This window comes from Telmatherina bonti (genome assembly GCF_933228915.1).
Source record: "Telmatherina bonti genome assembly, chromosome: 22".
NCBI classification, from domain to species: domain Eukaryota; kingdom Metazoa; phylum Chordata; class Actinopteri; order Atheriniformes; family Telmatherinidae; genus Telmatherina; species Telmatherina bonti.
The window spans coordinates 29,491,762-29,508,180 of record NC_136631.1 but is presented as its reverse complement, the minus strand read 5'-3'; the positions used below and the strand labels follow the sequence as shown (position 1 = coordinate 29,508,180).

The 16,419-nt window shown below is 42.6% G+C and overlaps 2 protein-coding genes across 2 annotated transcripts in view; both read right to left on the bottom strand.

The window, feature by feature from the left end:
* The window catches only part of syt16 (synaptotagmin XVI), a gene marked incomplete at both ends in the record, with an annotated part of 30,563 nt that extends 28,602 nt beyond the window's left edge, over nt 1–1,961 (bottom strand). Inside the window, one exon of the mRNA XM_079261671.1 lies at nt 1,949–1,961. Within this exon, the coding sequence (XP_079117797.1) occupies nt 1,949–1,961 (13 nt within the window). The remainder of the gene's footprint in view (nt 1–1,948) is intronic.
* A 1,292-nt stretch (nt 1,962–3,253) lies between these two features.
* Nucleotides 3,254–10,192, bottom strand: snapc1b (small nuclear RNA activating complex, polypeptide 1b). Its single transcript, XM_079261895.1, has 10 exons — nt 9,940–10,192; nt 8,768–8,924; nt 8,558–8,698; nt 8,375–8,479; nt 8,146–8,304; nt 6,590–6,640; nt 4,184–4,246; nt 3,786–3,924; nt 3,570–3,647; nt 3,254–3,495 (listed from the first exon to the last, which is right to left on the bottom strand). The coding sequence occupies exons 1-10, from the start codon at nt 10,068–10,070 to the stop codon at nt 3,464–3,466; spliced, it is 1,056 nt and encodes a 351-aa protein (XP_079118021.1). The 5' UTR covers nt 10,071–10,192; the 3' UTR covers nt 3,254–3,463.
* Nucleotides 10,193–16,419: the final 6,227 nt, after the last annotated feature.

Sequence of the window (16,419 nt, the reverse complement as noted above, 5' to 3'; positions counted from 1 at the left end):
ATTTCTGGTCTTTCACTGAGAGTGAAACTAGAGTCCAAAACTACAGGCGTCCTTGCATCCAAAGATGAGTGGAAACATAAACCGTCATTTAGGAAATGAGTGTTTGATGGATGATTTCTTTGTTTTCACAAAGTTTCTTCAAAATAGATCTTCTTATCATGTGTGTTTATTTCCCTTTCACATGATGTGTCAAAGGGAAAGAAAATGTCTGTGTGGGACGAGCAGCAGGGTTTAGTTTGCGAGTTGTGACAATGAAAATCTTCTCTCCCAAAAGTAGACCGTATATGAAAGATGGACGGAGCCTCCGGTGGTTAAAAGTGAAGCCTATTTGGAAATGCATAAAACTGCAGTTCCCCTTTCATCCACTAGGCGCCTGGCTCCAAAACAGAGCGAATCCCCATAGACTCCCATGTTAAAAAAAACAACAACTTCACAGCAGAAATAAACATGTTTACAGCCTGGTTCAAAAATCCATTTTTGGTTTAATAGGTCGGGTTTACATTCATGACAACTTTAGGGGAAGTGAATTTTTTTCTAACTTGCCCGTTTAAAAGTAATTTAATCTCGAAATTCAGAACATTTAGGGGCGTGTCCTTTTGATTGACAGGTACCCAATCTCCCGTTTCAAGTAAGAAGAACGTAGAACAACCGCAGTTTTTAGCCGGTTAACAATGTGACTTAGCTTTAACCTGCTTATCTCCGTTAGCTGGCTATCTCCTGTTATCTCCGGGTTAGCTTGGTTAGCTCTTAGCTACAGAAAGCTCGGAGTGTCAATCATCCACCATGACGCTCACAGCCCGCCTCTCAGCTCCACCTCTTTGCCCATATTTGTATTTTCCGGGCGAGACGACACGCATGCCCCTGCCAAGATGGTGATGGTAGGAACCGCCCACCGAGCTTCAATTCAGCTCTTCAGAAACCTACAGGTGACGTCACGGAGGCTCCGCCCATCTTTTATATACAGTCTATGCTCCCAAAGTCAAACATTTTATTCTGCTACTGACTCTTTGTTGGAACCAGGGGTGGAGTAGAGGCAGGACCAGGGTGATGATGGACACCTCTGAAATCTGATTGGACACTCCAGGTGCCACCTTAGGTGATTGACTGGTATGACCAGCATCACTCCAACAGTGTTTTCCCCTCCTGTGTAAAATATCACCATGTTTTTGCACATTTCTAGCAGAGATTTTGTCCCTGTGCCGCGACAACTACTAATATCATGTAAGGCTGCTAACATCAGGTTATCTATGCTAATCTAGCTCTATGCTAGCACTAAATTAGCTTAAAGCTAATGTGGGGAAATCATGTCATATTTTGTTTTCAATGAGTGTGTTGAAGGGCTAAAGATCAACTACCATCACCAGACCAGATCTGATCCCCTTACTACCACATCAAGATCCAGTCTACCACCATCACCCTGGACACCCCATGTGGCAACAAAGAAATAAACCATCAAACAGTAATTTAATTACCTTTTCTGTAAAGTTTATATAGAATTATCAAAGCAAACATTCATTAAGCAAAACGAGGTTGTGATCATATTTAAACACGTTCAATGATTAGTAAGTACGTTTAGAAACTACATATACAAGCTGCTGAGTGCTGAAACATTAGTGTGTGACGGGATGTGATGTTCCCAGCAGGGTTAAATACAGATTAATGAAGTGAGCATGACGAGGCAACATCAGCCAATCACAAATCAACCCCTGTGGGACTCTTGGCCTAAATAAGAATAAAACAACATTACTTAAAACTGCTCCAGACTTTTATTGGCGGGGATTCTACTGCATGAAAACACCAGTAGATGACAAATAAAAATGTTTTCACTGGCCTACACCCCCCTTTGCTCCCTGGTTGCCGACAAAAAGGCGCATCAGAAAACTGCACGTTGTCCTCCGGCGGGACTAAAAGCAACATGATGGTGGGGTGGAGAGACGGTGGAACTTACTGTCCGAGGCCATGGTGGCGCTTATTTCCCTGCAGGATGACAGTGGCACCGAGCAGCAGAGGAAGCAGCAGCATCCCCGCCGCTCCTCATCCTCCAGACCTGCGGATCTGCAGGCAGCAGCAGTGCACCGCGGTGCCTTCACGGACTGTAGGAAACTTCAACCCACAATAGATTCGTACTCATTTTGTTTTCCTGATTTGTCATTGCTGCCTCCAAATGAAAAGACTCGTCTTCGTGCAATAACATCTAAAAAAACATTAATCCAATTACAATAAATTAAAGTCTCTGAAATATAAGCCGATACAATGTCTTCACTGGTGTTTACTTTAAAGCTTGTTGTAAAATATCGATTTAGAGTTTTGGTGTGTATGTTTTGGGGGAGTAGTATGTGTTAATTTATGTTCTGATTGTATATGAATATAAAGACTCAGGAGAACCTAGTCCGACTCCATGCTGGGGTTAAGCAAAAGTCTGAATCCAGCTGCAATTTTTCCAGGTAAGGTGTTTTCATACACTCAGCACTTGCAGAGATCATCTGGTAGGCCCGAGATCTGGAGTTGAGTAAACCAAACCTGTAGGATTGAAGAGTTAAACAACCTCTGCGGACTCTCATTTAACTAGTTTTCTGTGAAGCAGCACCTTAAAAAAAACAAACATTTTTATTCCTCACTGATGCTTTAGTGAAGAATTTCCAGACAGCTGTTCTTCAGACTGATCTCCTCTGGATGGAGAAGTCTGAGATTCCTCCAGCGTGGTGGGATCACAGCCCTTGGTGCTACAATGACCCAGGTACCACTGTTGGCTGTACCTTCCAGGCCTTTTCCAGGTCTTAAGAGTCCCTGGTATTTCATGCTCCTTTTCCCTGATATTTCCATGTTTGGAGATGATGCATCCATCACTACAGCTTTCTTCTGCTGATCCACCGTCACTACATCCGCTTGGTTTGTCCGTCTGTCACTGGAAGCTCTACCAGATCATTTTCAACCACCTTGAAAGGTGTTTTCTTTGTGACTTACGATTCTCCAGTCTGTATTCTGCCCAGATGTTTCTGGACACCATGCTGACTTGTGACTGGCTGATTATGTGTTAAACACGTGAACAGGTGGAGCCGATGAATGACGAGACGACGGATAAACCATGATTTCTCCATGTCAATACAAAATGCCACACAAGAAAGATGTCAGTACTTACTGTGTGTAAAAATGTTTTTATAAATAAAACAGTGAGATTAACATATTTCAGCACTGGCTTTTTAAAAAAAAAAAAAAAAAAAAAAAAAAAAAAAAAAAAGAACAAAAGCTCCACAGGGAGTTTAACATGCATTTCCTCTTTATACATGCCTCAGATAAAACTCAGGGTAAAACTGCTTATAAAACAGTGTTTTTATGACAAATTACAGGACAAAACTGCAACAAACTGCTATTCAAAATGTAATTACATTACATATCTGGTGATCTGTGACATAAAACTCAATTAACGAATGTTGTGAAATCCTCTGAAGCAGAGGAGTCTCTTTCAGCACTGTTTGAATCTTTTCTTTGGGTTTCCTGGAAGAAGAAGATAAAGAACACTAAGTAGAAAAGTCCAACAGATCAACCTGGTGGAAGCGCAGGACGTTTACCTTTAGAGATGGCGGCAGGCTCCAGCCTGACGAGGCGATTTATCTGAGTGGTCGAAGCTGCTTCTTTCCAAACATCACCTGGATATATAAAATGCAGAATGGTAGAAGGCGTGTCACTAAACAGTCTTCATTTGTCCTGTAGAAAATCTGATTTGGTGAAAGCCTGGTTTAAACTTTCAACAAACACTTATTCTAAAGGGTTATGGGAGGATCAACCTGAGATCTGGACGGTCTCTCTGGTTCTGGTTTTGAGTGACGGTTTGGTGATTCTGGCGTGAAGTGACGTGGGGGCCGGTTCTGGATCATTACTGCTGGAATCCATCTCCACTGGACGGTGACGCCGGGACTTAGAACTCTGAACACAGAAACATCTTTTATTTCTGGTTTACTTTTTCACAAATGACGAAATGCTTCATTTTACATATTACTTTAGAAAATAAATAATTGCAGGATATAAGGATATCTAAGATTTCAGAAATGTAAACTGATAGATAAAATAAAGAGGGGTTGACAGATATAACAATAAAAACATTAAATGATTAAGTAGTAAATATAAATAAAAGCTTTAGAAGGAATAGACTGAATAAAATCTGAAGATAAATAACAGCACAAACCTCTGCTGCTTCTCCGAATGCCTTGGATTTGATGGATGCGAGCATCTCTGCTCTTTTTGAGCACTGCCAACACAAAACGGGCTGTCAGTCAAACATCAGCACTATAACCTCAAGTTTAAATTAAAAAGCTGTTTGGTTCAAAGGCTTTACATCCTGCACACTTTCATTAATATGAGGACTGGGACTTTATCTGATCAACACCCGTACGGTCTCTGAATCAGGAGAAACGACTGTCGGCAGAAACAACAAACTTGCTCAGCTAACATGAAGAGATATGCTTGTCTACAGCAGCCTCATCCTCTCCAGCTGGAGGACTACCATCCTCACTCATCTTACTCCCCTTCAAGTTTTTCCTCTCATGAATAGAAATGATCTATTTCTCCAGGATCTTCTTCTTCAGGACAGTCTGCAGTGTCTTCTCAAGGACCTTTTCCAGGAGCAGCCAAATACTCGGCATGTTTCAAGTGGATCTTGAACTGGTTGTCGGGTGATCTTTATCACGCGTATGATCCTTAGCCTGAACCTTCACCAGACCCAGGAGCAGCTTCTTCATATGTTATTGTTCTTTCCCTGTTCTTTCCTGACAGCTTCTGTCGGCTTCATATCCTGATCTCCACTGGATCAGGTGACGACACACACACACACACACACACACACACACACACACACACGTTTGAGGTCAGTGAAATACACTGTTGTCAAAGTAGGGCTGGGCGATATGACCTTTTAGTAATATCCCGATATTTTTATGGCATGTCACGATATATATCTCGATGTTTACCTTAGCCTTGAATTAATGCTTTGGTGCAGACAATCACATCAGTAAGATGATTTTGTGTCTCCATTAAAACATAATTGTTCATACTGCATTAAGATATGCTGATTTTAAACATTCATGCCAAAAAGATGAAATTGTAACGAAGCAAATTGATCAAAACCGCATTTATTGAACAGTTAAAGCAGTGGCAGAAACATGTAATCTTAAATTTGTGGTACTTCTACCTTTTGTGGCGACACTTTTGCGACATACTTTGCATACAACAGTTGTTTGGTCAACATCCTCTCTCTCCGGTATCCAAACCCCCGCCAGATGATGGATCCTGTGCCATTTTTCTTTGGAACAAATTCTTCCTACATATTTTGGAACTGGCGCTGCTGCTGCTGCTACCGGAGTTCTCTGCCAGAAAAGCTGCTCCACGCTGCCTCTCATGACGTAGCACGTAGCTCACGTTATGTACGTAACAAGGCGCGCTTGTTTTAACTCTCTGTGCAAAGCGGTGCAGAGTCGAGGAGGAAACCCCGCCCACAGCTAAAAACACCTGCGTGACAACAGGATACTCGAATATGACGAATATAGACATTTTCTATATTCGCACAGGGGACTAGCAACGATATCTCGAGTGCATTCGATATATCGTCCTGCCCTATGTCAAACTACTGGCTCATCTGCCTTTAAATGCAGATTAAGAGACATCCCATCATTCAACCAGAGGGTTTAATATGACGTTGGCACCCTTTGAACTTATAACAGCTTCCAGTTTTCTGGCTAAACTTTCCACAAGGTTTAGGAGTGTTTTGATGAACATTTTTGACCACTCTTCCAGAAGCACAGTTGGAGTTCAGACACTGATGTTAAACAGGAAGACTTGCTCGCAGTCTCCTGTCTGATTCATACCAAAGGTGTTCTATCATGTTGAGGTCAGGACCCTGTATAGACTAGTCCAGTTCTTCCACACCAAACTGGTGCATCATGTCTTCATGGACCTAACTTTGTGTCCTGGTGTGCAGTCATGTTGGAACAGAAGAGCCATTCCCAGACTGTTCCCATAAAGTCAGAGCATGGAATTGCCCAAAGTCTTAGTATACTGAAGTATTCAGACTTCCTTTAACTGGAACTAAGAGGTCAAGCCCAGGTACAGAAGAACAATGCCACCATCTGTCAGATTGCCAGATGGAGAAGTGTGACTTGTCACTCCAGAGAACACGTTTCCACTGTTTGGGAGTGCAGCGGTGCCGTGTTTCACACCAGTGCATGCTTTGCATTGCACCTGGTGATGTTTGACGCGGATGCAGCAGCTTACCTGGAAACCAAACACCAAGTTGTCTGGAATCAACCTTGAAGCTAATCTGAAGATCACATTAAGTCTGGAGGTCTGTAATAATTAAAAGTCACTAAGCGCATCCACTGACCAGTCTCTGCCATGTTCCATGGCGACCACTTCGCGGGTTGAGCTGCTGCTGTTCTCAGCATTGTGGAGTAAATACGGTACTCCACAATGGTGGAGTGGTGATGGTAGTAGAGAGGAAATGTCACCACTAGGCTTGTTGCACAAGTAGCATCCTATCACAGGATCATTGGAATTCACAGAAAAACAAGGATGTAAATGAGGAGCAGCCCAAACTCACCTCCTGCTGTGATGATGTCCCCTCATTTTTACTGTCTACGTCAACGCTGTCCTGTCAAGACACAAGACATTTAGATGGACAATGGACCCCAAAAGCCAAAGGAAACCTGGTTTCTTTCAAGACTGGGCAGATTTTAACGTTACTTTCTGATCTTTAGACAAGGTACCGAGTCATACTGCACTGTTTAGAATTACAGGGTTTAATGTTGGATACATGTTTATCATTAACTGTAACATGGTCACACATATTGTAGAGTAAAAGCTTCCCATGGAATATCCATCCACTAGGAAAATTACTTCAATGAAGAACTTAATCATTAAAGCAGAGTTTGCTTTGTTCCATCAGCAGTTCAGAGTCATGTTTAAAGCTGGGTAGGTAATGTTGGGGAGTTAGCAAGATGTGAAAGTGGTGGCCTGTCTTAGATCCTCCCCCTCTGGTTCTGCTCCTTGCGTGATCCAAGGCTTTTTTTTTTTTTTTTTTTTTATTCGCAGCTTTTTCCACCAGTGATTTTCTCTCTCGGCTGTTTATCAGGAGGAGGCAAATAAACCAAGCCGGGTCGGGAAATCCTTCCTGCATTTTCTCAGCCATGTTTGCCTTCCGAGTTTCTTCTTCACTACTTTGTATTTTCATCCTAACACGCTGTTTATATGCAGGGTGTGGCTATCAGGTATGTTCTGCTGGAGGGGGAGGAGGGGAGCCGTGAGAAGAAGCTTATGAAATATAAGAAATGCATTCATTCATTCATTTTCTGAACCACTTAATCCAATTCAGGGTCGCGGGGATCCCAGCTGGCTTTGGGTGAAAGGCGGGGTACACCCTGGACAGCTCGCCAGTCCATCGCAGGGACACACAGAGACAAACAGCCACTCCTGCTCACACTCACTCCTAGGGGCAATTTAGAGAAACCAATTAACCTAACATCATGTCTTTGGATGGTGGGAGGAAGCCGGAGTACCCGGAGAGATCCCATGCATGCACAGGGAGAACATACAAACTCCTGAATCTACACAGTATGCGGAATATTATTTTTTATTTATTTTCTTCAAACCTGGACTAAAATATTGACTTAGCCGGAGAACCCGGGGAGAACATGCAAACTCCACAAAGAAAGGCCAAACCCTGCCCCCAGCCAAGGATCGAACCAGTGACCTTGTTGTGAGGCCACAGTGCTGACCTCTTTGCCACCGTGCAGCTCTATCAGAAATTAACTTCAATTTGGTCGGAACGTCTGGATTGGTCAGAGTTTTTACAGATTTACAGTAAACTGAGGGGTCTAACTATATTTCTTATTGTTCATGATAACTGAATCTATAGACTACTATCAGGAGCAGGAACCACTTCACCCAGAGGAACATGTCTCTGAGCAACATTACCTACCCAAGCTTTGATAGGTTTGGTTCTCTACAACTCCATGTTCTAGAAAACATGGAGAAATGATATGATGCAAAAGCCCCGACATCATAAAACACTGAGTACTGATAGATAAAAAAGCTGATAGGTAAAAGCAGCAGTTAACACTGACAGCACTCAAACTACTTTCTGCAGAGATGTCTCACCTTATTTTGCTGCCACTTGTAGAAATCCAGCACAATGCTGCGAAGCTGTGAAATGCAGTCTTTACGAACCAGAGTTACAGACGTGTCCGCCTGCATCTCTGCCCGAGAAATGGCCGACGTCTTCATCTTCTCATACGTTTCATGAATGTTGGACATTTCCTGCATAAACACAAACATGCTTTTAAAACTCTAATCAGAGGTGGGAGAGGGTAGTTAGCTCTTCACTCACCTCCAGCAGCTCAGTGTTGATTAATTCCTGCGGACGACAAGCTCGCTCCAGGAACTGCTCACACAGAGCAGACTTCTCTGGATTCCTGCTCCTCTTAAAGATAAGCTAAAAGGGAAAACTAATGAAGCCTCTTCAAATCAAACTAATCACCAACCACTGATGATCTTTAGGCAGAGAGCTCACCACAGTGGGCATGGCTGTGAAGTGGAAAGCTTTGCAGAACACCAGTTGTTGGAGGATGTAGACGACGTCAAAGTGCTGAGCATCCACAGCATCTTTCTCAAACTTCCTGACATCATCCCAGTCCTTCAGGGCCAGACGAATCTACAGCCAGAGCTTTGGTTATTTTCTTACCATTACTTTTAGGATGAGAACACACATGTTGCTTCTTACCTGCTCTGGAGGGGAGGCAGTCTGGCAATGATACAAGCTGTACAGCAGGTAAAGACCTCCCACACGGATCTGGAAGCTAAACGGTGGCAGTAGATAGCAGTAAGCGGTATCCAGAGCCAGACGACTGAATGTCCGTCTCTTGTGGGCGACTGTACCGCTGCAACGAATAAAACATTAGATGTTCTCAGTTCCTCCAGTACTGGAAAGGATTCAGGTCTATAGTTTTATATGTATCACTGTTCCAATACACCTGACTCAAATTAACCAGTCAATGTGCAGAACGTCATAGGCTGTTGTATCCATTTAATGTGAGCCAGGTGTGTTGGAACAAGGATACACAAAAAAAAAAAAAAAAAAAAAAAACCCTGCATAACCCCCCCAGGACACAAATAGCATTGATCAAAGTCACAAGTCAGCTTCTGAATGTGGGTCTTTTCTCAACGCTGGCCATGTCTGACATAATGCAATCAAACTTTTCATACAGGTTTGAAACTAAACACATTTTCCATCATTAAAAACCAAACCAATGAAAAATAAAACCACATAACAGCTGCAGTAGTTTACCCAACACCAGAAGCGTCAAAAACCGCTTCACGCTTCAACAACAAATGTAATGATTACCATCTACATTTTTACCTGGCCACCAAAACCAAGGAATTTCCAGCTGATCCAAAGTGCTGCAGCCAGAGTACAGACAGCTACTGGCTTTTCTTTTCTTCTTGCTTTGTATTCTACTCTTTGTCTGCCTTTTGTGACATGAATTATATTTATATTAAACTGTTTCATTTGCCTTTTTTGTTATCTTTCTTGATCTTTAAGAACTTTGTGTTAAGTGCTTTAAGAATAATATTGAATGAACTTAAAATGTTATTTTGTGGCATTTGCACCTGTAAATCTTCACAGTGAGAGCTAACATGAATATATCCTTAATGGAAGAATTTACTGGTGTCTTATTTATTATGCTGCACCTACAATAAACGCAGACATGAATATTTTTAATCGGGCAACTGCAACTTGGTAATCATTTAAGATAAACTAGGGAGTTCTATTATGCACCAACAATATCACCTTGGTGAAACTCTAAAGACGGAATATAATCATTTTTGGTAATCGAAACAAAGATCTGATTCTCATATTCATTACATTCATCCAAGTTTTCACAGTAAACTTACTAAAATATGTGAGAGAACTTTATTTCTCTCCAGAACCTGGAGAAAACCTCAAAGCGAACCGAATCTGTTTGCTGGAAACGATTCAGCAGCTCCTCGCAGTCGGATTTCAGCCGTTTCTTGCACAAATCCATCTCAGAGCTTCTTCCAGATCGGGTCAAGACGAAAAAGCAGTCAGTAACTAGCAGTAACACCAGGATTTTTGTTTTTCTTCACATTTTTCAAAGAAGATCTATTTGTATTGCGAGATCCCGGAACTTACACGCAACTGACTGATGTCGCTGATTGACTACGTCATCACCATCTGACGCCATAGACGTAAACGTAGACGCCACATTGTATCACGCCGCCTATACGAGCTGACGTCTCATCGCGCCGCCATCTTGGATGGGTCTCCCATGCGCCTCCAATGCATTTATTTGTAAGGTGTAGGTCCATCCACGACAAGAACTCCACGGATTGTTACCTGTTTTTCCTCAAAGTTTGGTTTGTTACAAAGGGCAGAGATATTGTTATGATATAGATCACTGTAAAACATTAGAAAACAACGTGCATTTAAGTTAAAATATTTTGATAAGTCCAGTAGTTAGGGATCACTAGCTAACTATCCCTTAAGCTGCGATAGGTTTAGACTGCCGAGGGACATTTCCTAGTACACAAGGGCTGCTAACACTCCAAAAACCTTGGAGTAAGATTTAATGAAGACAATCCAAATTTTGCTGTATAAAGAACAGCAAGACATTAGACCCAGGATGTTTCATTTTATGTAGGTTTAAAAATACACACACTATTCTCTGTCTGTGCATGTGTGCGTGTAAATATAAATAAAAGTATATATATCTGGTCAAAACAGACTAGATCTAAACAAAACTGCAAAAATCGGACAGGAACGTCTTAATTTTGTTCGTAACTGTCACTAGCTACGTGAAACTGCTGAAACCCGATCGATATTGCTAAAATTGGCTTCTAACATTCAAAACAGACAACTACTTCAAACTGCTCAAACCAGATAGAAATAGCCTAGTCTTGTTCGTAACTGTCAAGAACTATGAAAATTGACTAAATCTAAATAAAACTGCTAAAAGCAGACAGGAACGTCTAAATATTGTTCGGAAATCAGTTAGTAACTGCTCAGTCTTCTTCATTACGTTTAAACTGCTCGAAACTGTCAAGAACGACTTAAAACTGCGAAAACTGTCTTCAAACTGTCAAAACAGACAACTACTTCAAACTGCTCAAACCAGATAGAAACGGCCTAGTCTTATTCGTAAAGGTCAAAAATTATTTGAAACTGCTGAAATCAGACAGGAACAGCTCAATCTTGTTCAATATGTTTAAACTGCTCTAAACTGTCAAGGACTATTTGAAACTGCAAAAACTGGCTTCAAACCATCAAAACAGACAAAAACTCCTTAAAAACTGCGGAAACAAGATAGAATCGAGCTAGTCTTGTTCGTAGCTGTTAAGAACTACGTGAAACTGCCTAAAACAGACAGGAATGGCCGAATCTTGTTCAACATGTTTAAACTGCTCTAAACTGTCAAGAACAAATGACAGGCAAAATGAAAAAATATTTCAAATTTAAATCCAAATTAATTGGTCTTAATCTATTTCTGCAACTTTAAAAGGTGAAGTTGATCAAAACATGTCAGCACCCCATCGCAGCATGTTGTGAAAATGAGCCAAATACTGTGCATAAAAACAAACCTGTCAACACACTGATCTGCATGAAAAGCACTGTCCCTCATAAACAAAACAATTCCTGTCAATACCCAGAAATCAAACATCAAAGTCCTCTACACCAACTCATAAACATAAACATTCCTCTCAAAAATGTAGGTCATCTGAAAGGTCAAACGGTTTGAAAAACTGCCGATGATTGAACCTCAGTAAAGAAACAACATCCTCATTTCCTCTCATCACATGTTGCTTATCAAATTCTAGTGTCTCCAGGAGTTCCACAGAAGGAGAATATTCTCCATCAAACACAATAATGTGACATATTTGACCAAATACTGGCATTCCCTCTTCCATCTTTGAGCACACAATCAGATCATGGCAATATTCTGTAGCATAACGTGTAACGCAAGACACCACATCAACTTCGCAGTTCAAATCAATGTACAGGCTGTTTGCAATCAGGTCCCCATCGTCTAACTCTGATAGCTTTACTGTCTTTTTAAGGCCAGAATGTATTTCAAAGCCAATGATTCCCAATGGTATGCTTTTGCCATCGGAAATTTTTTAACCAGTCTTTGTAATGTTTGAAAATTTTCACAGTATTCTTATAAAACCTGTGTTTTGCCTCAAATTTAATTGACCAAAAGTGAAGAATTTGTCCAGTTTTTCTGATGATTCTGGGATAATTAACCATGAAGTGGTGTTTTGGTATCAACTTGGGTACAGCTCTTTGAATGGTTGATAATCTATAATGAGAAGCTTCAGACAAATGGTCATACCTTCTGTACTGATGGGAAAAAAAACAATATTGATTGAAGCCGCGATACTCTCCAGTATGCATTGCCTTCTGGCACTACATCTCTAAATATTAGCGGGACATTTCTTATCAAACAAAATGTTTGAAAAGCATCACGACCTAAAGAACTGCCTGCTGATTCCAAGTTTATTTTATTGGGCTGATTCTTTCGCTCAAAATATCCATAGTTGAGCGAGTACAGTCTTTCAATCGCCTCAGATTTGGAAAATATTTTTTGTCTGAAAGGAAACAGTAACCAACTCCAACTGCCCCACTCCCTCCAATATGTCATGCAGAATGTCAACAGCATAATTGTCAGAGACAATAAAATACTGCAGATTATTGAGTAAACATACATATTGAGTATGCTTATTGAGTAAACATACATTCACCCCAAAGGATGAGAGCATAGTAGGAGCTTGGATGTGCAATGCTGAGCATAGAGTTACTTGTTGCGCATTGTTAAATCAGTTTCATCATCAGTCAAAAGCTTTTGACACGTTTCTTTGTTGGCCACACAAAAAACGACAATAGTTAGTACTAATCTACATATCCTTAGTATCCAACCTAAAATGGTCCCCAGTAACTTGTGCAACTGTTCCATGAACTGGGCTTTCAGATAAAGGGACATCAATTCCTGACAACTCAAGCATTTTGAGATCATGTACCAGGGGCTCCAAGATTGGATCATGCCATACTTTTTAATATCCTGACTGTGAAACAATGCAACAAGATGGATTTTCATCAGTGCAGAATTCATGTTTGGAGCCAAGTTTCTGAGGACAAAGTAGATGCTTCCAATGTTGTGGATTCCGTGCTTGGACCCAAGCAGGTTTGCGGTTTCAAAGTTTATAAAAAAAAAAAAAAAAAAAAAAAAAAAAAAATCTGAATTTTGAGAGCATTTCTGTTCTTTGAAAAAAGTGAATGACCTTTGAAAAAACGGCCGTCACAGAAGTGTCTGAAACATGCTGATCTGAAGGCTGAACAAAATGGCCAAGAATGTCTTTGTTTAAAAAAAATAAAACTAAAGTTTCCAGTATGGGAATGTACACAATTTGCCTGTCACTGGAACCTGATCATAGTGTGGTGAGCGAGGGGTGTGTACTCTTAACGGACCGACAACGCCACCTTGGGAAATGCACCCAAGGAAATAATCTGAGACCACAAAACACTAAGGCAATCAGGTTCGATTCACTTTGAGGCAGGAGACTGGATCAACGTTAAAATAGTTAATAAAAAAGAACCAATAAAATAAAAACACAAGCTTTGGTGCTGGCAAACTTACTGCAGGGAGGCTGGCAGGACAGGAGCGGCATCCCCAATATAAAGCACATGTGAGTCACTGGCTGAAGGTGGGAGTTGAAGCTCGCTCTGACAGGGGACTCAGCCAGACGTTCCCAGCAGACCCTCACAACACGTTTGGGCCTGCCAGATCTGACCGGCTTCCTCCCCCACCATCTGAGCCAGAAGAAGGAGCTGAGCCAGAAGGCGAAGCTCTCGATTTACCAGTCGATCTACGTTCCTACCCTCACCTATGGTCATGAGCTGTGGGTCATGACCGAAAGAACGAGATCTCGTATACAGGCGGCTGAAATGGGTTTCCTCCGCAGGGTGGCCGGGCTCTCCCTTAGAGATAGGGTGAGGAGCTCAGTCATCCGGGAGGGGCTCAGAGTAGAGCCGCTGCTCCTCCGCATTGAGAGGAACCAGTTGAGGTGGCTCGGGCATCTGGTCAGGATGCCTCCTGGACGCCACCCTGGTGAGGTGTTCCGGGCACGTCCCTCTGGGAGGAGACCCTGGGGAAGACCCAGGACACGCTGGAGGGATTATATCTCTCAGCTGGCCTGGGAACGCCTCGGGATCCCCCCCGCAGAGTTGGCAAATGTGGCTGGGGAGAGGGAAGTCTGGGCTTCCCTGCTTAGGCTGCTGCCCCCGCGACCCGACCCCGGAAAAGCGGCTCAAAATGAAGAGTCACTGATGCGCACACCCAAAATAGAACAACCCACACCCAAAAGTGCAGGGTTAACACCGCAATCAGAACAAAAAGGGGGATGCCACTGCCAACAGAGCCCAACAACCACCGCCCAACTTCTCCAGCACCTAAATAAGTAAAAGAAATAAATTAAAACAAATAAAATGGTTCTTTTAAAGTAAAAGTTTCTGCAATAAAAAATTAAAATTCCAATTAAGAAAATAGCTCCTCGCAAGCCCCAGTCCTGCTTGGGCCTGCTCTGCAGCAATCAATGAAATTGCAGCAATTTAAAAGGATGCTAAAACACAGGCAAAGCAGCAGAAGAGTTTGAGGCCTTGGCCTGACTCTTGGCAGACTAGGCCACAGTGGTAGCAGCAAGCTACTTGGGATGACAGGGAGAGACTGAGACCCAGGCAACCCAGGAAGCAGAAAGGTCATGAAATAGTTGCCACACAGAAAAGCAGGCATACATACCAGTCCAGCAATGTCAATGATGTCCAGGCAGAGATAACCAGTTTGGGGCTCTTCCTCCAGCTAAGCTCTCCCTAGAAGCATATGCCACATGACTACTGGCAGCTTATGGTAAGTTACCATCACAGTAAACATACATACCAGCAGTAAGGCCTTCACTGGGGGATATGTATGCCACAAATGGCTAAAATGAAAAACCACAATAAAATACTGCACCATACAAGTAAAAAAAAAAAAAGGAGACTGCTAAAGAGCAGCAACAGATCCTACCTGCAGCACAAGGGAGATAAAACCAGGAAGTAGGTGGAGACTTTGTTGTCTGCATGCTGAACTTGCAGCTGCAATCCCCTTTTATAGGGCTGGCATCTCATGCTATTAAAGTGACAGGACCTATAGTGAAGCAACAGGAGGAATAAAATGTTCCTCCTGCTACAATCTACCCCTCATTTTGCATCGTCGGCCCGATGATGAACACAAGTAGAACTAACACCATGGCCTGAAAATGGCAAACACTGTACTTTGCATGTTAGAGTTCACAGGCCCATTTGGCACTTCCCTTGCTGCCCGAGGCAGGTGGTGGACATTTGAATGCTGCCTGGCAGTTGACAGAGTTGTTCGTCGTACTACTTGGTCATTGTCAGAATGATCATTTGATGGAACAACTCGAAACACAGGTGGTTGACTCATCGCTGGACCAGAAGAGTTGGTCAATTGCATGAGGAACCCCCTGCTGTAAAGGCGATGTTTGGGTCACCACAACCGGACCTGCAGTCAGTTGTGGGACATCTTGCCTCAGGAATAAGTCCTCATCACAATAGGACTCACCCTCAGAGGGTGGTGCATCCCTGGAAGATGGGCTACTGATGGACACCTGCTGTTCCATTCCAACCACTGCCTTCAACAAATTCCGATGGACCTGCTTTGTCTTGGCTGGGTCCTCAATTGGTGCAATGGTGTAAACAGTGCCTCACTCTGTGCTTGCACAATGCAGTGCACCACAGAATTCCACACATCACTGATTTTATGACACACCCTTGCAGTAAAATCCCGCACAAGCACTAATTAACCTTCTGTGAGTAGTGCATTTCGGACATGCAGGTCATAGTTTCTTCCTGCGTGCCGCAGCAGCTTTCAGCCGATCGTTGGCCCCCCTCAAATGCAATCTGCAACTGGGTCTGGTGCTTTTCAATCCACTCATGGACACTACCAAACGTGGGAGTCTGCACTCTGCCCAACAAGAAGTCAATTGGTAGCCTTGGTTCTTGACCGAACATAAGGAAAAAAGGCGACTCCCCAGTTGACTGGTGTGGAGTGGTATTGTAACAGTAGAGCACCTGCGGCAAACAAGAATTCCAAGCCCTTTTCCTAGACACAAGCAGAGTTCGTAGGAGGTCATGGAGGGTTCTGTTAAACCGCTTACACTGACCATTCCCAGCAGGATGGTATGGGGTGGTGCGAGATTTTTCAGTCCCATAAAGACTGCAAAGCTGCTGAATGAGGACACTCTCAAAGTTACAGCCCTGATCTGAATGTATACGGCCTGGAACACCAAACTTACAAAACCAGT